The sequence below is a fragment of the Diadema antillarum genome, unplaced genomic scaffold (genome assembly GCF_040938485.1).
Source record: "Diadema antillarum isolate AM-2024a unplaced genomic scaffold, OU_Dant_1.0 scf00000188, whole genome shotgun sequence".
Lineage (NCBI taxonomy): Eukaryota > Metazoa > Echinodermata > Echinoidea > Diadematoida > Diadematidae > Diadema > Diadema antillarum.
Genome location: NW_027271077.1, coordinates 615,419 through 639,752, shown reverse-complemented (window position 1 = coordinate 639,752; position 24,334 = coordinate 615,419). Strand labels below are relative to the sequence as shown.

At 36.9% G+C, this 24,334-nt stretch overlaps 1 protein-coding gene across 1 annotated transcript in view; it reads right to left on the bottom strand.

The window, feature by feature from the left end:
• Window positions 1–268: 268 nt before the first annotated feature.
• The window catches only part of LOC139723381 (receptor-type tyrosine-protein phosphatase kappa-like), a 55,975-nt gene continuing 31,909 nt past the window's right edge, over window positions 269–24,334 (bottom strand). Inside the window, exons 12-31 of the mRNA XM_071634629.1 lie at window positions 23,680–23,918; window positions 22,587–22,647; window positions 20,436–20,541; window positions 18,971–19,005; window positions 15,016–15,443; window positions 13,501–13,588; window positions 12,648–12,724; window positions 12,200–12,236; window positions 11,408–11,505; window positions 10,288–10,410; window positions 9,619–9,788; window positions 8,820–8,955; window positions 7,558–7,707; window positions 7,116–7,215; window positions 6,421–6,497; window positions 5,378–5,512; window positions 3,088–3,213; window positions 2,352–2,500; window positions 1,343–1,478; window positions 269–437 (exon numbers count right to left, since the gene is read on the bottom strand). Of these exons, the coding sequence (XP_071490730.1) occupies window positions 333–437; window positions 1,343–1,478; window positions 2,352–2,500; window positions 3,088–3,213; window positions 5,378–5,512; window positions 6,421–6,497; window positions 7,116–7,215; window positions 7,558–7,707; window positions 8,820–8,955; window positions 9,619–9,788; window positions 10,288–10,410; window positions 11,408–11,505; window positions 12,200–12,236; window positions 12,648–12,724; window positions 13,501–13,588; window positions 15,016–15,443; window positions 18,971–19,005; window positions 20,436–20,541; window positions 22,587–22,647; window positions 23,680–23,918 (2,576 nt within the window). The 3' untranslated portion in view covers window positions 269–332. The remainder of the gene's footprint in view (window positions 438–1,342; window positions 1,479–2,351; window positions 2,501–3,087; window positions 3,214–5,377; window positions 5,513–6,420; window positions 6,498–7,115; window positions 7,216–7,557; window positions 7,708–8,819; window positions 8,956–9,618; window positions 9,789–10,287; window positions 10,411–11,407; window positions 11,506–12,199; window positions 12,237–12,647; window positions 12,725–13,500; window positions 13,589–15,015; window positions 15,444–18,970; window positions 19,006–20,435; window positions 20,542–22,586; window positions 22,648–23,679; window positions 23,919–24,334) is intronic.

The following is a 24,334-nucleotide window of genomic DNA, read 5'->3' as shown; positions in this document are numbered from 1 at the left end:
ATGCTCAAAGCTGTAAGCTGAATATGATCCCCTAATGGCACTCTAACATTTTCTATCAAACACACACATGCAATGCATACACATAACACATAAAAGGACACATAATCCTTATACACAAAAACACATCTGCATCTACGAATCTACATTTGATTATTCCTACATCATTATTAATGATTTAATTTTCACGCTAATTTCATACTATAAATTCGGACTTGAAATAGTACTTCTGCATACTTCTGCATAAGATAAGGTAGAATGCCAAGTGCAGAATGCATTATTACACAGTTTCTACTGTAACTTGGAACTTGCTATGTTTGACTAGGTTCCTCAATCTAGCATTCAGCATGACCAGTAATTGTATCCATGTTCATGTACGCACTCTCCTGTTGACTCTCTAGATATCTGCTCATGGCATCGTAGCACAGTTTGTACTGGTCCTGCATATAACACAATATTGAGAAGAGAAAAAAAATTAACAACTAAATAATTCCATGCATAAATGTTAGGCACAAACTGCGTATAATTGTACCTACATGTAACATCAGGATGGCTATTTCAAATTGATTGTCGAGGGATCAGGGAGATTCTTTAAAGTATTTGAAGTGGATTGGAATTGATAAAAGATTATTTTGAGCTGCACAACATACAATCTCAGGTCTACAACTCCTGCAATCTGTTCAATTATTGCTTGGTCGACAAGTTCTCCAAAACAGAAAGAATTGGACTAGCAATGCCATGATCTATCACATGAGTTGTGTGTACTTTTTGAGTTAATTATGTAAGAAGGACTTCTTGATAAGGTCACATACATGAATTATACTTCTAGGAAACAGATGCTTAAACAGACAAAGTCAATGGACTTTATTGAATAAAGGCATCTTTGTATGAAGAGTTAGAGGATTTTTTGTACATTGAAGACAACATATTATTCATATATACCATTGAATTTAGAGATCCTTTTCTCTACAGTTTTCTTTTGCTTTTGTTTTGTATATCTTTATGTCTGTAAATGGTTAAAAGGGCAGAATGGCTCTCATAAGTGTTAAATTATCATTATTATGGTTTTGCAGTGTGCTAATTACCAGCTCTTCGTCACACAGTAGGCCTATGTGGATCACAGCCAGTGTTTTGGCGTGCTGGCTGCCAGAATAAGAACAAAATTGTAAGGTTTATGTGAAACCATACATATATCGTACTGGAATTACTAGCATACAAACTATGCGATAGGGAGACGTTTCAAACCACAGTTTTTAGTGTAATAAGACCGTCTACGTCACACATGGCACCTTGTATAGAGGATGTCATATTTGCATAATACATGCATCCTTGATAAGACACTTACAAGTGATTCCACCATGTTGGGTCTGTTGGCACGCAGATTCTTCACTGCGTGGAAGATGTCTACTGTGTTCTTTCTCTGGCACTTGTCAATCACAGACCACAGGGCACAGAACACTCCACTCCAACCAATGCCATTTCTATAGAGATTGAAAGTTCATAACAATATGAAACCATGAACATTTTTCGATTTATTCAAAACGTGAGCGAGGATGTAAATCATATCGGTCGTATAATTACTAGTACTTTTTTAAATACATAGTTGTGATGGGCATTATCTTGCATTAGTTACATTTGCTCATATCACCATATACATTGCTTAAAAGACCTGTGAAAAGTGGAGGGGGATTGCATGAAAAGTCTGAAGTTTCATGAAATATCTACTTATATCACACAATACAGTATAAGAAAAATCTCATCTTTTTTTTCCATGCAAAATCTACCAGCGTTTCGTTTGTTATGACGCCAGCATCTTAAAATACATGGAAACCAATTGCCTGGTGTCCTGTATTGTTTGCACCATTAATAGAAGTTTCAAATTTGACTTTTTTATTAACACTTACAGCACTGTATGACAGTGGGTCATTCCGACTGATCCATCCTATCCATGTACGGTATCTGGGCCCCGTTGCTAGAAACTCGACTTACGATTGAAAACTCAACTTCACATCAAACGCAAGTATCTCCAGCAAATTAACGTTTGGTCCCTGCGTTCCGTTGATAAAAGAGATTTGTGTACGAAATCAAACGCAAGTCCTTTTCGAAACGCACTTTAAAAATTCATATCAACGGGGCCCTGGTTTGCAATGATATGACAGGAAAATGAGAAATTCATTTTGTATTTATGCTCTGAGAAGGGTCGTATTTAATAGAAGGTCGCTTCATTGAAGATTTGTTTTTCTTTGATTGTACACTTGTTACATAGATATTTAGCAGAATTATTGGTAATTGCTATTAAAAAAAAAACAATTTTGTGGTTGATCAACATATCAGCATATAGTGGTAATACTCACATGCAGTGGACGATGACTGGACCTGAGGTGTGTGAGATCTTAACCGCTTCCTGTACTGCCTTCACAAGGTGGATGAGTGACATTGGTGATCGTAGCTTCTTGTTTGCAGCACTCCATCCAAACAGTCTGAATTGGGTCACAGTCACACTCTGGTTGTGACAAAAAGAAATGGCAAAGGTAAGTTTTCAACACCATCCCCATCTTATAGAAATCTCAACTATCTAGACTATTTATTTTCCTCTCATTGTGTATTGTAGTAATGTTATAAAATGACAAGACGTGCCTTTTGCAAAAAAAAAAAAAAAAAAAAATCATTTTACAGCTCATGCCTGCAGTGAGTACTCCGGAGATTATGTGATGGTATGATGCTTGCATCATTCACATCTGTCAATTACCTCTTAATGATTTATGAAATTATGAATTAATAACCTTCATGTCAGTAGATCATAAAGCACAAGTTCATTATTTTTATTTAGTCTCTCGAATAATCAATATGTTTCTCTATTCACTCACACGCACGGTAAGCTAGTGCATCATTGGATTTGTCGCTCTTGTCTGTTCGTGACACTGAAAAAAAAAATCTACGTATACACAAAAAGTTAATGTCATTCTAAGTTCTTCAACAGTGCATTAACTATCGGTGGAAATACCCCCCCCCCCCCCACACACACACAATTTTTCCCTATGCAATAGAGTAACACTGAAATCAAGATTTGCTGTCAAATTTTACACAAACCTCTCCCTTGCTTGAGACAGTAAAGGTGTCACGCACAAAGTGCAGCCCACTTGAAGATCCTACTCGTGCAACGTTTAGAGATCCCAGCTGAAGGGTGCCCTCATTAGGCCAATACTGAGGACATGTCTGAAATAGTGGAGGAGAAAACAGAGGGATAAGAATTAAACATTGTTTATGTTAACACATTGCTTCAGGGAAGAGTATGAATCTTTAATAATAAACATAACAATTGAAGATTCTCTAAAACCTGGCGTTCACAAGGGCATGATTGAACCGCAGTACAAAAAAAAAATAATAATAATAAATCCGTATTCATTTAGCAACCTCTGCACATGTTCTTGAAAAATTCAGTTCACTGTCTTTATGACTCCTAAACACTTCCGAGTTTTTCTGCTCCTTCAGAACAGAGTTGAATGATCACATTAGAATTTTCACCGAGACCAAAAGTCTGACGTAGAAATGAACGTCATGACTCCTTCAGCAATCTGCATGGTCGTGAGGACATTGTCAGGACATCTCGCCTTTCTGTTACTCTTCCTCTTCTGCCCAAATGCTCCTGAAAGGCACAATGATGCAGGCAGCTCCGAGAAGTAATCATCGAGAATGTTTCCGGAAAACATATCTATATCTATAAACGAGTGTGTGCAAAGCCATCACGGACATTTGCTGTCAAGATACGAAAGAATCCACAGGTTGCAAAGTGTAGGCTGTTCACCTATTCAAAAATGACAAGTCCTCCTTCATATTCATAAGGTTCAAGTGAATACAGCAATATCAGTAGAACACATCAGTGGATGTTTGGGGGAAACTCGTACAATTCGTTCAAAAGTAATGATTTTTTTTAAAGTATCTACGCAGTCACTGCTGGATGAGAAGACTACTAGGGTGTGTGATGTCATAATCGTGGAATCCTGTCTTCTGAAAGAGGCGAGTCAATTTTTCTTTCACAATGTGAGAATTAAAGTGAAAATATGTCAAATTTTCTTTTTATTTTCTTTATAGCATTCTCAATATGTGACATCACAAGTGTAGTAATCTTTTCATCGAGCAGTGAGAGAGCAGAAACCTTAAAAATTCATAACTTTTAAACGGATTGTCCGATTTTCCTCAAACTTTCAGCGATATGTTCTAATAATATTTCTGCATTCACTCAATGCACCAGTTGTCTATGAAGGTGAACTTGTCCTTTAACATTAACTTCAGTTTTACACCTATGAAATACAAGAAGGCAGAGAAGGGAGGCAAGGATCCCATCCCACAGCCGACCATCTCTTGCTCAGAAGATTTTTTTTTTTCATTTCTGTTAATTCTGTGTTTTGTGTTGTTATTATTGGTGCAGTCGTTATTGTTTTGAGTGGACGCGTGTATATTTTCTTTTTTGGTCAATTTTCCTGGCATACACGGCCAAATAGTGTCTGCGCCATAACTGTGATATGTTATATAGTTTGTATGTTCGCATTCTACAATTATAGTAAGTATTGTTTATTGTATCAGCATCATATATCAATGAGTAGATGTACAATAGTGTTTAAACGAATTGAATATGAATATATTCTATTGGTATAACAAATTGGTGTTGTCGCTGTTATGTTTCAAGTGTTCCACGTCTTACAAGCTTGGCTTTTTAGTGGAATATTGTTTTCCATTGTTATGATTACTTACTTTCATCCGTTGCCACGACAAAGTGCATTGTTTTTTTTTATGACATCATTCGTGCAATTACTTTGTACTGTATTTGAAAAAAAAAAAACCCTGCCCTTATCAGACGAATGAAAGACAAATCGACAACTTGTACCGCTTTGATTCATGTTCTCTTTTTTATCATGGAAATAAATAAACTATTGAATTGAATTGAACCAGTGAAAGGCAACATTCCTCAGGGCCCAAGCAGGATGAAGGCAAAGTTTGTAATAAAGTGTTTAGGAAAGAATAAGGACATTGACTGGAATCTTAATGTAAAGCATTACAATTTATATTATATCATAGTTTACAATTATAACAATTCAGGTAACTAGCTGCAACAATAATTGAATACACCATGAATTGCATGGAATGGAATTGAATTGACAAACGCCGCACGCCGGACGATGAATAACTACAATTGCTCACTTCTGCCTTTGGCTCAGGTGAGCTTTAAGTTTTAGGGTATACCAGGAAATCACTCAGATCAAAGAGTTGAAAGTTTATAGAAAAGATACATGCCCCTATCCTGTCAATAAATGTTTACAAGTATTTCACAAGATGCATTGCATTGGATGTTGTGTGCTGGTTCTTTGGCGTGTCCACTTACCCCATCGGATGGGTCAAGCTCATTAAGCATGACAATCACAGGACACTTCCAGTCAAAGACAAGCCGCCATATGTCCACTACTGTATTGGGCAAGGGAGCCTGGGTAACTGCAAAGACACCCTCTTCTGTGAAGGTCTGAAAAAAAATACCCAGCAGCAAATATTGAAGCAAAGTAATGGTTGCAGTGCTAAAAGCACACTTAGAAGACAAAAATAATGATTACAGCTTAACTTCATGCACCAGGTACTGCTGACAGAGAAGTAATGGTTACAGAAGTGACAGCAGGTACAATGTAGTAGTAGTAGTAGTAGTAGTAGTAGTGGTAGTAGGAAGTAGTAGTAGTTAAAGCAGTCTGCTTTTTGTCTCTACATGCTCTCCTATTGCATTCAAGATAGGGAAATCCTTCAGTAAACCTGATTAATCATATGCACACAACATCAACTGCAGTGATTTTGTTTTTATCTGAAAAAGGAAGTTGTAATGGGGTTACATTTTTTAATCTGAATTTGAGGTTTTGGAAAAGGCCAATTATGTATGAATTGTCTAGTTAATGTAAACTTTTTAAAAACTCATTATCTTATCACAAAATATTACAAACCTGAAGTTAGGTCTCAACCAAAACTATACGATTCCTCAAAATTCCTCCAGAACCTTTAACAAAAGTCAGCAGTTAGCTTTGACACTAATATATGTGACACAATGATAAATGGATTGCTGATGAGTGTATCGAATGTTTGGTTGGGCTGATAATTCCATCATAGTAGTTGCAATGGAATTGTAAGTCCCCCAATCCAGCTATTGAAGAGATCACTGTGCAAATGAAAATTAACTACGTAATCCAACCTTTCAGGAGACACAAACAAATCTTCTTACATGCAGAGTGGGCAAAAACGTCAGCAACTCTTAACATACAGGTCAGTTTACAAACAGAAATTACATTATCTTCATAACCTCCATCTTGTTTTCCTAGTTCTGTAATGGGAATCTATAAGCCTCGAATAAACTCCTAGCAAAGGTGCACGAGGACATCACTCAATACTCACATTCATTAGCGATGCATTGATGTAATTAGTAGAATCTTCAAGTCCCTCTGAGAAAAGACAAGGTCTCTTGGTCTCCACTTGAAGCGCAAAGAAGACAGACGGCACATGATGATGTGTATTATAATATGAGCAGAATGCAGGGTACTCCCCCTTTTTCTCTATGTATCAATCCTATGTTTTCAGCGACAAAAATGCTTCAGACATATATGTCACCGATACAGGAGTGAGAAGGATGTCTATGCTGAATAGCGTCGGTGAATTCCTTTGCAGAAGAACTGTTGATTATTTAACATATTATGATATGTCAAACTATACTTCGGGAAAAAAAAAAGAGACGCGTACCAGTGGCAGTTGTGCCACGGACTACAGTGATCTGTTCACAATTTGTAATTTTGAGAACGTACATTATAGAATACAGTAGCTTGCTTTCTTTAACGTGATAAAACTAATTCTTACCCCATCGATTGTCATTTCACATTTCATATCTGTAAATGATCAAAGTACACCATTCAATATGTACGGTTACAAGAGAAGAAGGACGAGATATGCCTGAGAAAAAGAAATATACCGTATACTATGTCTTTTCTTTGAAGGGGAATTTCTCTTCTGTTACCAATACTGACCAAGAACAAGACAAAAATATAAGTGCCGAAATAATTCAAATTACTTTCCAACACTTAGCTGCATTGACTCACACGGCAAGGTGTCTGGGAATCTGTTCTTGTTCTTGTTCCGAGGCATCTCTCCTCCTCTGAAGGCATTGCTAGGAGGAACTGGTGCCAGAGAGTCAAGCAACTGCAAGAGATAAATCATTCTGTCATGTTAAAAGAGCTCTCTCTAAATTGTCCTTTGAAGAAATGCAACGGGTGTTTTTTTATCTAACATGGCATTTGTGAGTGCAATGTTAGATTATCACTGTGACAATAAATGCCTTTTGTCACGTCAGCCAATCACTGTCCATGTTTATGCAACATTCCTCAACAACAGAATTGTATTGAGGTAGATATCTTTTAGGAATATTTCTTTTATTTCCTGGTCTCTTTTTTTCCCCCAAGGTAAAACAGAATACTTATACAGCAAGTCATGAACAAAAGTCTACGTGTGTGCACTGGCATTGGTGTTACTATTTTTTCTTACCTCATATTCAAGTTGAATGTTGGTTTTCTTTGTCTTTGAGTCCACCCTGTTCAGAGTAAATACCTTCTTCTTGAACTGTGACACAGGAATGTTGGTCTGGCCCAACAAGTAGACCTCAAGAAGAGCATTGTAGATGAACAGATACTGATCCTGAAAAGGGAGGGTTGAAATTGTAACGAAGTAGCGAGAGGAGACCAGATGGTTTGAAAGAGGAGTCCGTGAAGCTGTATATGTGAATGCGGAAAATCCTTCACTCAACAGGGGAGGGGGACTCCGACACAACCTTTCACCAACATACAAGTCGGTGATCCGCAAAATTCCTCGACGTACAGACAATAAAGGCAGTAACATCGCCCATTCACCCTCGCCAGCCAGACAGAGCTGAAGAAGTGACTCGGACGAGTCACGAAACTGTTCTCTTCGTCATTTTCACAAGAAAGTCCAGTCGAACAGATTTAATTTTTCTCACCTTCTTGCCCCCCCCCCTCCCCTGCAGACTTTCCAAATCATACTCAAAACAAGATTTGAGAAACCTGTCATTGTCTACAATGATAATGATGCAGATGAGTTAAAATGATATATGTGTGTATATTTCTTACAACATTGTTTGACTCTTTATTTCGTCAGAGTATGTTTGAGAAAAATTTCACATCGAACAAAGCAATGTTTGAAATAGGTATCTTTTCTTGAAAATCAACAGCATATGTTGAAAACATTTAACATTCTTATTTGATGAATTCAAGTGACTGAAGATCACAAAACATAATTATATGTTGTTTTTTTCTTTTGGTACTTGTGTTATATCTCTTAAAACTAATATATACTGCAGGCGCTGTAGCAATTCATGCATAGGAAAATTCACACACTATTATATTCAGTTTTCTCTAGAAGTGCAACACTATACACCTGCATAATAATCATGTTTGTGAACAAAGAATCAATTAATGCAGTTCAAACTTTCTCTTGAGTAACTTTAATAATGTATTGATAATAGAGTACAAATATTATTTCTATTGTACATACTCTATGATCACACAATTGCACGTGAGTTTAATTTTGAAAGCTCTCGAAGTATGAAGAACATGCCATATTCAGGTTCATATTGAATGCTTCATTTGAATATGTATCTCAATAATCATATTAGTCATCTAAGAACAATTATACTGCCTGAAGAGAATATCAAGGAAGGCTTGAAAGCGGCGCAAGTATTTTTCAAGGTCAGGGTTACACAGGAGAAGTCAAAATGAATCGTATGTCCTTGCCTGTGTGTCAACCATCTTGACACGGTTTTCCCTCATCTGGTTGACAAAGCCAAAGATGTCCACCTTTCCAGTCTCTCGCATCATAAAGAGCATGTTATAGAGGGTGAGGAAGGTACCTGTTCTTCCTACTCCAGCGCTGCAGGAAAGACACAGATGAGTAACATAAAAAAAGGTAATGATGTCGTATTTAGCGACTGGTATATTCAACAAATGACAAATCTGTAGGCCATAAACAGCAAACTAGCAGTTTTCCAAACCAAGCAAAGGAAGACTGAATTTTCCTTTTACAGGAAAATACACAAAAAACCATAGTAGTTATGTCAGTACAAAAGAACATGAGCCACTTGTTAATTGTAGGCAACACAGTCGAGTTCTAAAGCTTTCAGCAAACATTGGCCAAGCATATCAGGTATTTGAGAAATTATTGCAAGTTTTCTTAAGTTCTTACAAACTTCTATCAGTCTACAGCAGTATTTGATGAATTAAGATGTGCAAACACAATTCTTGGATAAACTACAAAAAACTCCTTGTGATTCATTGCAAAAGAAATGCTGAAAAAGAGAAAATTATATGTTTGTTCACTGTATTCTTTTTCTTTGTGTATGCAAAAATAAAAAGCGACATTACTTTGTTTAGTGAAGTAATGCATTCATGCCCAATCATTCTTCGTGCACGCTAAACGCATCTCCTATTCAACATTATCTTATACCTTAAAAGAGACACCATCTAAAAGAGGGCCTGGGATGGTTGCCGATGAGTAAAAGTGAAGAAGACAGAGCACATGTGGATGCATACTTACCTGCAATGTACAAGCATCGGCCTGCTCCTTTTAGATAGAGGCATTGTTGTGTGGTGACGAAGCACAACTTCAACAAAGTCAAGTAGAGTGGTGTAGTCTTCGGGGACTTCCTTCTTAGACCAGGACACGTAGTGAAACTGGGTGACTGTTTTTTTCTCTTTACCTCTTCCCTGCAAATTAAATACATTGGTGAAAGTGTACCTTACAGTTGGCAAGTCATCTTTGCATGTAGTGGTATTGTTGGTGGTGATGGGGGGGGGGGGGGGGGTTGAAATCTGAAAGTGAAACAAGCCTTCAGCGTAGTAGACCTATAGGCGATATGCAATTTTAAGGTGGTTGAAGCCGCAATAGCTCTGTGATGTTATTATATTTGTTCATGCCAAGAGTTCATTACAATCAAAATATAGGAAACTTAGTAGTATTTCCACATATAAATTACATTGTGTTTCCGGGGTGGGGGAGGGAGGAGAAGATGGAACTGTGAAGGGTCTCCAGATTGTGAAATAGCCTTTAGCTATACTGTGCATCAAAATGAACTGCTAACTGAGCTACTGTCCTCTTTTACGCTCTCTCTCTGTTTTTTTTTTTTGTTCTTCAAATGATGTGAGTAAACTAGTCGAAGATCTATTCCTCACATGCAAATTATGAGTTCAAAAGCAAATATTTTACCGTCTTAATGACCAACTCCCTGATGGCATGATCAGGGTATGTGTGTTCCTTGGACAAGAAGATGGAGAAGTTGCCAGTGTTGATGGATTGTGATTCCTTAGGCCAATATTGCGTGCTCTGGTCCTGTGTAAGATAATAGAAGTTTTTAAAAAAAGAAAAAAGGGTACTTTATATTTCAGTTCCCAGGGACAGCTGTTCTGTTTGATATAAATGCTCCTGTCACACTTTGCCGGATATGGCAAACGCATTAAAAACGAATGTCGAATTTCGTTCAAATGCGTTTCATGTCCTTTTTATCCTTTGGATGGACATTTATTTTCCGGTGATTTCCGTCAGAGCGGCCAAAAAAACTTTGTGAATGCATTAAGTTTTTTTCTCGCCAAAAACAGATAGCGCAATCTGATCCTTGTCCGATGGTTGTACGTTTTCTCCTGTATCTATACTGTACTCTGTCGTTTTCCGCGCGTTTTCATCCGTTCAGCCTCCTGTAGAGTCCGTTACTGCAAGAAATGGAACGGATGGAACGGCTATGTACAGCACATAAAACGCGTACACACGGTTCTCTGACGTTCGATGTACGCCTCATGTGTCATCCACTTGTTCCTCGTGGGTTCTGTCCTGTGGGCATGCGGTTCTTATTCGTTTCTCATGCTTTTGAGCGCGTTCTACTGTCCTGTACACAGTCGCCAAAGGTGAGTTTTGTTCGGCCGCTAGACCGTGTATATACGCTCCTCTAAAACGGAAAATTTACACTTTAGGTCCACCAGATTGACGATTTGAACAACGGATGAGCAAAATCTCTCCCGTTTCTTTTACGGTGTGTCTATCCGGCAAAGTGTGACAGGGGCTTAAACTGCTATGATAAAGCTGTCCCTGGGAATTGAAATATGAGGTACCTTTTTTTCAAACTTTTTCCTACATATCTATACAGTCAAAAAAAAGACTGCAATATACCGTACTAAGTATAAAAAACAACAACAACAAAATAAGATTGTGGCTAAGGCATGGCGAGTTCAACGAGTAGATTCGATTTATTATTATTTTGATTTATGCGCAGTTTCTGGTCATATACATTCATTTTATTATCCTGAATATCTTTTCAAATGAAAGTGATCCTGACCTTTCCTTTCTGAGTCAAAGTTGTCACCATGACAACGGTCTCAACATTTTCCTGCCATATCATCCTCCAGAAATCAGTCAGTGATGCCTCGTTTGGTGCTACACAACAAATGAAAAAGCAATAAAAACAGCAATCACACAGTTGTCATAGCCACATTTAATTCGGGGGGGGGGGACATTACTTATGTAAGTGATGGAAGTGAAACTTTAATACTCAAAACTGGTGCTTGATTTAATATGCTTATGAGGACAAACCAAGTGTAAAGAAAAGATAAAAACAAATTTTCGCATTAATTAATTCTATATACAGCTTGCTTCATTGACATACTTTTATCTTTGTTGAACACACCTTATGACTGGTTCGCCCTATTCTGCATATAGGCTACTGATGTTTTCAATAAATCATGGTAGATTATGACACAAAATAAATGGGAAATTACGGAGCAGTTCACTGTTGAGATCTCAGCTGTGGTATAGGAAAAATATTCGTGGTTGTTTGTAATGGTGATACAGTACACTGTCTAGAAAAGTTGTATCCATATCATACTTATGAACACCGGTTCCATGGGTAGGAACAATATAAATCACAAAGAAATGTAAATGTGCATATTGGCTGGTAGCACACATATTTTACTTTACGTTAATCTTTACTCTAAATTTTCAGTTACCTTTTCTGTAACAGTACATGTCGTACAAATGTCAAGTTCTCACAACTCAATAAAAAAGGAGTATTAACACATTTAAAATCACAGTTGCATACAGTATAATGATTGTGAATTTTGTAGTTTCTTACCTTGTGATGCGATAATCACCTTTTCTCCTCTGTAATTCTGTTGCAAAAAGGAATGGGAATTTATGTAATGGCCTGTTCATGATAACCTAAAAGGCCGTATGTTTGTTGTTGTTGTTTTTTTTTTGTCTTAATAGGATGCAAATGTTTGTTTTAACATTTAAAATGTCTTTAACTTACCAGGGAAAATGTTATCAGAAAAACATCTGTTTTTACTTGTCTCATGTCATGTTACTCATTTCAAAAGCCAATTTAACAAGAAGGCAGCGAGCTACAGAAAGACAACTTGAAGCACGGGCTGTGATGGGTCTAGAACAAGCTTTTGTAGCTCTTTTCTGAAATAACATTATGATTCTCCTCTTTCACGGGGAATATCTCATAATATTTGCTTGATAACCCTATGCTACACCTCTGAAGAAAATTGTGGTCATGGAATGACTATGATACTCACATGGATGTAGTTAGCATTGTAATAATCTGAGTGGGGATCACCATCCACAGTCTTTAGAACAACTCGGGAATGATCGTCTGTCAAACAACCACACAATAAACAGGGTTTTAAAGTAGGGCGTGCGTTTGTGGCAATGTGTAAAAACTCTCCAATGTTGAACCATACCATCATTGAAGGTTACATGCCACTGTTGCACAGAATCATGTAAAATCTATCTCGTCTGACAGGTGCTGGGTTTCTTTTGTTTTAGATACATAACTCTAACATGGTAACAAATACAAAAATTGTTTATGGCATTCATAACAAAACAAGAAAAAGACAATCTTAGATATTCACCTCACAACAAACACGACTTACAAATGAATGTTTTCTGTCACTTGATTTCACATAAAACTGCCAAATAAATATTTTCAGAATGTTCTGCACAATCTTGATAAAGAATAAATATCTCTGAACATAAACACAGCTGCAAAACAATAACAAGTGTATGCACAAGTTAACATAATGTATATAGATGCAATTAAGTTTAACTTTACTGGAGCAAGCGACACGTTAGACGTAGACATAGTGTATAACAAATTGGACTCTAATTACTTCCGATATAGCCCTCGACACTTTCATCCACCTAGAAAAAGCATGTTTGTGAAGCACATGAAATGAGTCTATGCTCAACCACAAAATCTAAACACTTTAGCTAAAATAGGATCGGGGCAAATTAGTATCCAAATGTGAAAAAAGACACAAATAGCATAAGCCTTTCTTTAAAAAAAAATATAAGAAAAGAAGCATGCTTTCTATGATAGATCATATTTAACACATTGGTACCCTCTATGTACTCATTTGAGAGGCTCACATGCTATGATGTTCTTGAAGCGATTCTTGGCCTTGTTCTGTTCCTGTGATGCTACATTCCGTGAATGAAGTTGGCTGCTCTTCAGCATCTGAAAAAAAAACACATTTTTTTTTTCACATGCAATGTATAATCTGTGTCTCTATAGCCACTTATGCTCCAGCTGTATACATTATATACAGTATAACATGTAATAAAAGCAGGGAACTCTAACACGTGAATAGGGTAGGGATGGTGTCTTAACTATATTATGTACGTACAATCTCATCGTCACTACTTATTTGCATTCACCCATTTAATCATGTTAATGAGCTTTCAGCCCTCGACCCCTTCATCAGACGTACAATGTGTAACAATGACAATATTGTAGTACTTAAATGACAAATGTTTCATGACAATTTAAGTGTAATTTACACACATGACTATGATTCTGCACATATGATTCTATTCGAATGACTTTATTCAATCCATTTTTATTCACGTCATTCAATTCAGTATCCATCAATATCCATCTTTTGAAATCTCTTCTGTATGTTATACCGTTCAACAGTCATTAAACATACAGTTATTATAATGTTGTCGTCAAACATTGTAGATCTGTAGAGGGACATGGGCCCGAAGGCTAACTAACGGGTAAATGCTGGTGCAATGACATCCACTGGTGTCCATTTTTGTTGTTATATAAATACGTGAATCTTCTGAGGTTTTTTTTTTACATTTTCTGAAAGAAAAACATAATTCTTGAGTTTGAGATCATAAGACAAATTAGAAATTGAGTCGTTGCAGTTTTCCTAGAATACCTTTTTTTTAAGAAAAGTTCGATAAAGTACTAAGTATGTTTTAGAGGCCACATTTCATTTCAAATAAACCCTGCAAATACTCTTCACTTTTAAGTCTGGTAGCATTTGAAAGGAGAAGGTCACTGCTATGAACGCTAGTATTAGTCATGGAAAGAATGTTCTGACAAAGTGACATCCCAGCACAATCTCAAATTCTCTTCATTGTGTTTGCTAAAGAGTTTTACATCCTGTCTTTTGTCATATCATTCAGTGCTCAGAACACAGCTTGATGAGACTAAGCACGAATAAACCAGAACTTCAAAGCCTCCTTTCTCACGAAACTCTTTTCCCAAGTTTGCACTTTCTGTTAGATAGTTTATAAATTCAATATGCATTGAGTTACGCAGTCTGCTCAATTAGAATCTTTTCTTAACCAAAATTCCATGTTTTGTATTGCAGGGTCACATAATACACGAAAGTTTGGATTAAATGTCATAATGAAAGTTATTGAATCATTATACATGTCATGTACTGCCTCCCGACAACATTAATTATTCAGCTGTATTTGTGAAGTTATCAACGTTTGAGCTAACAATCTGTTTTGTCTATAATTATAATTATTCACAGTAAGCTTGTTTCTTGAATATGGACTTGTGCACTAAACGTGTAGGATATGGAAAAAGACATAGTTTGTCTGTTGTGGAAATACATGCACACAATATCAGTACAGTGTACTCACCTGATATTCTAGGATGAGTCCATTGCCTTTCTCTGCCTTCTTGTGCTCAATGTACGCCTGGAGCTCATGGACAGGTATGGGACCAGGAGCTGCAAGATCCTGGTAGATGTTATCCCCGTTACTCTTCTCCATCTCTGGTTCATCTAGGTTGCCATGACTACCACTCCATTTCTTGCTACAACTGGGGGAGCCACACCCCTTGGAGGTAGTCATCTCTATATTCCTGCTCTTATCCTTCTGAATCACCAGGTATTTGGGGTAGCACCTTGGATTCAGAAATTCTGATTTGCGTTCTGGGTTAGAGGAGGATGCAGTCTTTTTAATGACTGGAACATCTTTTACATCGTCATAAGGGTGCTCATCTGCCATATCAGCGGCAGCATTTTCACACACATTTTGGCTTTGCTCTGTGACAGAACCTGCAATTCCTGGATAAAAGGCAAAAGCAACAGGAGCACTAAATGTACAATAGCAGGATACACATCACAATTATGAACTTACATCAAACCCACCACATAATATCACCAAAAAGTTTTGGTTGAAAGTCAAAAGGTGAAATATGAATATCATAAGCTGTATCAAATGATTTTCTTAAACTGTGTTTTCTCCATTATTAAAATGAGCTGCATTGATTTCGTATTCATACAGGAATGTTATATTGTACTTTACACTTTTGTTGGAAATGAAATAAAATGAAATGATTATAACTGGTCAGTATGTTCCCAGCTAATCAACATAAGTAATGGAAAAGCAATCATGTAAGAATACCAATTTTGAGAAAAAAGGTCAAGGAACAAGTCTGAATTGATCCCTGGTCTTCAATATGTCTCCAATGTTTGTCTCTTAAATGTACATTGCTAGAACCAGAATTCTAGTCAAATTGTGTGGGTCTCACTTTGGAGACGTATAGTTTGTTAAGCAGAAGAAAACAATTAATAGATAGACCATGGAGGGATCATTCTTCAGTAGGCCCTATTTGCAGACACAGGAAAAATGAGGGCAATTTCTTCATCTGACATATATTAAGTGGCAAAAATAATAGACACTGTTCTTCAATTTAGCTGTGATGTATATAAGATCCATTTTAGTTTTCGCTGTGTTTAAAGGTTTTATGACATACAAAATGCATGTTGATTTGTGTTGATTCATGATACCCTAAACATCACTTTTGCGGTGAAACGAATATCTAGAAATGATCCATACATTTGTGAATATTTTCTTCTATTTTTCTTCAGATTACTTGGATACGCAAAAAACAACAACAACAACAAACCTCCAAACCAAGATTCTGGTTGTGACCTCATCTGGCAATCATTGCTAAAGTACTGTTTAACAAAAGACATTGGAATGCACCTTCCCCTCGACTCAGCATAGATTGCATGTGACGTTAATGGGACTAACAAAAGACGTGGCGAGGGAACGTGCAAGTGATGCTCGGTCTCGGGGAGGGTGCATTCCAATGTCTTTTGTTAATTATATCAGGAAAATGAACCATTTTATGGTAAATTTTTTTGTGAGCAAACATTTCTCCAACTGCAACAATAATAATCAGCGATACCCAGCAATTTCATATTCTCTCATTACCACAAAGTGCCTCAAAATACAGTTCTACGAGTCAGGCTTATTGAAATGATATTTTCCGAAGTGCCTCCTGAAATAATTAAAGATATTCACAACCAAATATTATTATACATTAACTTTAGCAAGATATTAGCTATCTATATGATCTCAGTAATGTAACATGAGTCATTATCTATATGACAAACAATAATTTTCTTTAAATATGGCATTCACCCATCAGTTGCCATTTGTATAACTGATGCCGCACTCATTGTGGTGAGAAATAATTACTTTCTCTCAGATTGAACTGTTTCATTTGATTTAATTTGATTTGATTTGATTTATTTATTCTCTGTATGACATCATTTACAATTCTTTTTTATCAATATAATCAAACAAAATATTCAATTCAATTCAATTCAAAGTTTATTTCGACAAAACATATAAGTTACACTTCTTTTGACAACAGAGAATAAGGTAAACAGAACATTATGTATCGAAAAGAATGTAAAACAATTGAGGAGGACCTTATATAGTAATTATAAATTGTACATGTAGTAAAAAACCAGAAGTGATCGAAATAAAGTACATGTATAACTTTGCTTAAAGTGCGAAAAATGGAGAGACCCACTAAAAAGACAGAGCTTGCAGAATGTGGGCCCCTCTGGAATAATAACATCAATGGAAAGATTAATTGAAGCATCATAAATACAAAAGGAGAGGGAAAAAAAAAGAGGAAGAAGTCTGGAAGCCCACTGAGAACTAGATTCACAGATAAATACACTTACTATTATAGACGTGAACAACATAGGACAAGACTAGACAACTAAACAACTGCTGAAGAAAAGGCTGTACGGGACAAAACGGGATGGACAAGACTAACAGACGCGAACAAACATGAAACAAGACTAGACAGCAAAACAACTACTGAAGAAAAGGCTGTACGGGACAAAACAGAATGGAAACGATGAACAAATAGAAGACAAAATAGCAAACGAAAATATATACTATTTCATAGTATATAATCATTTCATATTATTTCATAATAATTCAAAAGAGATATATCACAGAGTTTTCTTTTTTTTTGCAGAGAATTGTTATTATCAAAACTGGATTTTACCATAAAGGGTGTTTTGCCACACAAAGTCCTGAAGACAAATAGTATCTTAAAGACTGGGGGTCTTTAATTTTTAAGTGGTTCTTATCAGAATTATCACCGTCAAGATTGGGCTGCTTGCTTTAAAATAGGGGCAAAAGAGCTTATTTCTTGTCATAGGTCTTATCCATATTGGGTGTACAGGGTGAATTTTGTAAAAGGACTTATCCATATTAGGTGTACAGGGTTAATTTGTGAAAGGTCTTGTCCATATTGGATGTACATGGTAAATGTGTGAAATTTCATTTCATTTATCTCATTTCCACGTAAAATGTATGTAACAAAAGTAACATTTCAAAATCGTCCTATTCTCATCTGAGATTGCCTAGTATCTATGTAGTCAAGTTTTTGGCGTTTTTGCCTTTTTCATTTATTTTACTCCTTCAAAATTCTTGAAAAGACTTAGGCCGTGTTTATGCTTCCCCCTTTCGGGCCAGAATTATCGTTTTGAAACGTGATTAGTGCAAAACGCTGTTGCGTTCATGCTCACTTCGATAGAAACGCTTATTCAAAACGCCGACCCAAAACGCACAAAAAGGTGCGTTTACGATCGGCGCTTCTGACTAATCACGTTTGACGGGGAAGCATAAACGTAAAGCGTTTCTAAACGCGTTTAGAGTGACGTCATCTAAACGCCTTTCTGGTTCACGTGAAAAAGCGCGCGCCCGGCCAGCCAGCTACCCTTGCCTGTGCAGTTTTCCTATGTACTGTGCATACGCATGTCGTTCCCAGCTGCTCTCCCAGGCCAGGCCACCGATCGCAGCGCGCGCCCCCATTTGACCTGCCTCTGCTGAGGTCAGCGAAGCAATCGCAAATGCTCTTTCCACGTCTCGAAGAAAGTGAGCATAAACAGTGCTCCCATGAACGGCGTTTTGAATCAGCGTTTTGAATCAGCGTTTCAAAACGCTGATTCTGCCTTTGCAAATTGAGCATAAACACACCTGTCGTAGTTTCTTTGGGTGTGAGCAATCCAAGAGTATGAGAGTGAATGTAGGTTTGATTACGCCAAAAAACAGTCCTTTATGATTTACTTTCGTTTGCCCGGCGGTTTCATGAGATTATAATGTGGGTTATAGGGAATTAATGATATTAAAAATGAAATCTCAGTTACGGGACAAAAAACATCCCCTCTGTCGTCAGATTTCAGGTTACATTAATCTCTTGATACACACTGTCATTTTGGCACAATGAAAATAACATTCTGTGCCTTCATCGAGTTGGATTCAAGATGTTACTCACCATCTGTGCCAGCAAGCTCATTTTGACCCTGGTTCCTGTGCACGGAAACATAGATTTTACACAAATTACATCCATATGTGGTAATCTGCCAAAGTGAAATGAAAATATGTTTGTGGAGTTCTTTGTCATAATTATGTCTGATTTCATATGCGACCTTTTTCTCCTGGTAAGTTTTCATGAGGTAACATGCTTTCATTAACACATTACACATTTACATGGACCTTAAAAACCCGAGTTGTAAGATGACCCCACACCTATATTGACTGAATGATGAAAATATTGGTCATCCGCAAGATGTCAAGATTTGTGTACTTGTATATTGTAAAGATATTATCAATGCTAGTAACTAACCTGTAATCACATGCTGGGTTGTCCTTTTAAGGGATCAAATTTGTGTCATTTCAAGAAAGATATCAGTTAAGAGGAATTTTTATTGCGATGTAATCGACACTGTAGAACCATTTCTTCGTGTTTTTAGCTAGCTTTAAAAAAGATTCGAGGCAAAATACTCCATACTGTCAAACATTTTCATCTGCCTGAGTGGTCCACAATGTCAAATACAGTAGCTAAAAGACGAAATTGCTTTTTCTGTAATGTGCGCAACGAGTTTGTCGGACGGATTTGAATTGTAAATCATGAGAATGTGTGACAAATGACTTAATTGAAAAGGCTTTGTTTGAAAATGATCGATAAAAGACGAATTTGAAACCAGGATTGGCATATTCCAGATTTCTCGGGACGAAATAAAAACACAAATCTCTTAAATTGAGTGGAAAAAAGTTTGAAAACCAACGGGAAAACTTATATTGCTGTGAAATACAGCACGAGTTCTAGGCATTGACTTTTTAGCTGGAACATTGCATCAAAATTACAATGTCATTAAGCTGAGTATTTTAATGAGTTGGTTATACACTCTAATTGGCATGGCAAGTAATTCTTTGAATTTATTAACGAGACAATGTGTGAGATCTGAGATCTAGAGAGTGCTTAGCACTATACACTAGCGAGCTGTAATATGTCCCTCATTATGCCTGATCGCATATACACACAGCAAACGCACGTACAAATATACGTAGTGTGCCGGGTTCTCGGCGTGCGAGCAAATAAGCAAATCACATGGATCTAAGACAGCACAGTAAATGGAACCACACTTGCATGAATGATTACGTAACAGTAAAATGGAACAAATACTCAATATGATACAACGAATCAAATTACAAGGATAATAGGTGTCTTATGAATATCATTTCAAAACAAACAAGTAATTATACAGTATTGAGAGTTTGTTTACTTTTTCCATGGTATAAAGATTGTGACTATTTGACCTACAATAGTATTTTGTTGGTTTCTCAGCAAAAGAGCTATTCCCTACAGTTATATGCCCACTGTAGTTTAAATGTAAAAATAACTTTTTACGGCAGTATAATTAAAGTGAGTTGATGGCCTTGGTTCCTGAAAAACGTACCTTCGGCAGAAAGTAAAGCACACAATCAGACCCACAATAATGAAGATGATGAAACCACCACCACCAGCAATACCTCCAGCTAAAGCACCAATTGCAGCAGACTTGCCTGTAACACACAGAGTAAACTGAGCTGTGATATAGGACCAATTGCTCGTGCACAAAACACACGACTACAAAGCGGTAGAGGTGTCTGTATCAGGAGTACCATGCACACATTCGCATTACAGTATGAACCCTTCACATGCAAATGCACATAGGGATGTTCTTTTGCGCAAACAGATACAACAAACGGACGATACAAACACACATAATACACCGCACCAGGGAGGTAGACATCACTTGCAAGTTAGTCTTCTTGAAGTATATTGCAAATTACATTTTTAATAAAATAATAATAATAATAATAATAGTGGCTACTTGTATAGCGCACAGGTCCACTTTTCAGTGCTCATGGCGCTTCAAAATGAAAAGATATCATATATTTACACGCATATACATATTCAAACATTTCAACAAATAAGAAAATGGTAAACAAAAACAAATATATACCAAATAAAGAATACAACATATACCAATTAAAAATACAATATTGATCCAATATTAAAGACATACAGCAATTACAGTGCTCAGTATGAAAGGAACAGATAAGTTTTAAGTTTGGATTTGAATGACTCTGTAGATGACAGTTCCCTTAACTGAAGAGGTAACTGATTCCACAATTTCGGTCCCATAACGGAAAAAGCACGATCACCATACCCATGTTTTACTCTGGGTGTTTGGAGTAAGAATGCATCTGATGATGAACGTAGCCTTCGTGCCGGAATGTATTTTTGAACAGAATTACTTATGTATATTGGGGAAAAAGAATGAACTGAATGATGTACTAATAACAGAACAAATCATCCTCTAGTGATTGGATGAAAGAGCTTCACGTGATTATTGGTATTTTCAGCTATCAGAGTGTTGGCACATTTGACACTCCATAAGGTAGGCCTACTATTTGCAAAATGACGACATTTTTCAAATAGAATACTATTTGTAAAATGATGTCACAAAGCATTTCTGAGATTGTGCGCAGCTTTGCACCGTCACTCTGTGAACTCTAACATTTTTTTTCAAACAATTGTCGCGTCACAAAGCAACTCTAACATTGCGCACTGCATTCGTCGTACCGTCACTCCAATGTAACAATTTCTAACCCCCCCCCCCAAAAAAAAAAACAATAGTGACGTCACAAATCAATTTTGACATTGAGCGCTGCTTGTAACATCTGGGGACCGTTTCATGAAAGTTGTCAGCCCCGACAAGATGTCAGTCTCCGAGAGTTACCATAGTAACAGTCAGTGAGCAGAGCTTCACAGCCAATCAAAACCAAGGATTTTACTGAAACTGTCGGAGACTGACAACTTGTCAGGGCCGACAACTTTCAGGAAACAGTTCCCAGTCTGTTCAAAGTATCAATATCAATATCAATAAGCAATTGTGACGTCATAAAGCCATTCTGACAATGCGCATTGCTTCATACCGTCACTCTGTTAAAATGTGACAGTTTTGAACAAAACAATAACCATCACAAAGCCGCCCGACATCGTGCGCTGCTTACTAGAGTCCCTCCACGACCTTGCACCCACCACTACGACACGACTTCTCGCTTCGCATTTTCCCCGTTATCCCATTCTTTCGCTTAAATTTTTGATTCAAAATATAAAACAAATGTATTTTGCTAATTGCGAGTTTCTGGTCAAAACTAGAGGCCTCGGTGTCTCAAAAAGAACTGTTCGGGGTTGCGCCGCTCAGTAAATAGTTCCTTTGGATTCACATCTGCCTATAGTTTTAACCAGAAACTCTCAAGGCCAAGTACATTTCTTTACTATTTACATCTGTAGTCATAGCAATCTAACGTTGTGATGCAAGGTTTGAAAGATTTTAGGCATGTACAAGTCACTACCATTGTGCCGAAGGGTTACACAGGATTACACATTGCGTGCTAAAAGTTCCCAAACCAGTGTTTCAGTATTCCAAGAAGTAATAAATTGCCTTCATACAGTGCAAGTCGGTCTTATAATCTTTATTATAAAGTGGGAATCAGCACAGAAACATTCATTGTAACAAATGTAAGAGAATCCAACTGCAAGTTCTTTAACAACGTACTTGTTTCACCAGTGATTATAGTTGACCATTCGCTTTCACCGACACGATTGACAGTGCGAACCTGTGAAATAGAAAGTTTATTAAGATGAATGTACACGTTTATTAGAGACATACATGCCTTGATAAGTATGGTCTATTCTTTCTCTCTCCTTGTATGTATTACTGAATGACAATTTCTTAAGGAACATCATCATTATCACAATTCTTACTTACAGTGAACCAGTGCAGTTCCGTGGGACTTCTCACTGTGTTTTTTTTTCTTGGTGTCCTTATTGGCCAACACATACTGTTCTACGGCCTTATCGACTTCACACATTGAGTTCCTTAGAGCTGACTGCTCCATAGGTTTCACCTGTACTATTCCAGGGGTTTTGATTTGAAATGAGTAAACATTCATGCATGCTGGAACAAGAAGTTAACTACATCATTTACTTCACCGCCTATACCAAGATCAATAAGAATCGGATGATCCTATATCGCACATAATGAATGATGTCGCTAACTGTTTTTGATTGTTTTTAGTCAACATTTTCACATATCTCGTAATGAGAAAACCAACTTAAAACAGAAAAAAAACTCCCCAAAAAAGAGAGTCTACAAAATGTACTCTAAACTGTGCATGTAAAATAAGAATTTTGTTGTATTTGAAATCCTATACTAGTTCAACGGTGAAGAACAGTTCCCTTTTTGCATATATCGGAATACCATATTGGAGTGAATACAACACACAAGCACTGTACACACACACACAAAAATCATTGTATAGGTCCTACTTGTCTTGAATCCTGTGTACATAACATAGACTCAAAGTATGAATTTAGAAACAAAGTAAACACTGTCAGATGCCAATGTGTCTGAACGTACACCCCTGTGCATGTGTGTAGTGTGCTGTTATTCAGAACTAGCTCTTAAAGATATTCAAAGCTCTTTGAGGAAGGGTCATTTGACAAAAAGAAAAAGAAATGATTGTGTCTGTGATTATTATAATTGAAGTGAAGCAATGGATGAAAACACTTTATGTTTAAAGTACATATAAAAGTTAATAAGGAGTTTATGAAGAGTACAATCGAATAATTAGGTATACGAAACATACCTGTATTGAATACATACTTCCAGGTGATAGTTCAAGAATCTGGTATTTCATTTCATGCTGCACTTCACTGACTGTCCTCATAATGTAGCGATTATTTATCACTGATGATATACGGCTATACCGCAACTTGTATTCCAGTATTTTTCCATTTAAGTGTTTAGGAGTGGCTGCAGACCACGTCACAATGAGAGAATCTTGGGTACTGTCTGGTATTGCTACATTAACTGGTTTGGGTGGAGCTGTTAGGAAAAAAAAACCAGGCAGGGATATTAAATTAGGAGAGTTTTCAAAGAAATGTAAGTAATACATCCAAATACAAATACTTGAAAAGGAGTCAGGGTGAGGAGTATGTGTAGTGCGAGAAATTGGTCTCTTCAGCAAAAGGGATAAAAGTGTGGATAGTAGTTTATAAATTCAGTAGGGTTTGATTTTGGCGGTTTGTATATCATCTAGATTAATGCCTCTTCTATTTAGACCCTGATTTTGTTCGATGAAATACTTTCGATAACTTCTGAGGTCTTTTTGTTAGTTACATTCATCTCGGAGATCGTAGGGCAAATTCTGCGTATAACGTAAACTTAACTCTACTGCCTTTTTGGTGTTCCTGTTATTCATTAGGAGTGTGAAAAGGTCATTGGTTAATAGGGGAGAAGCC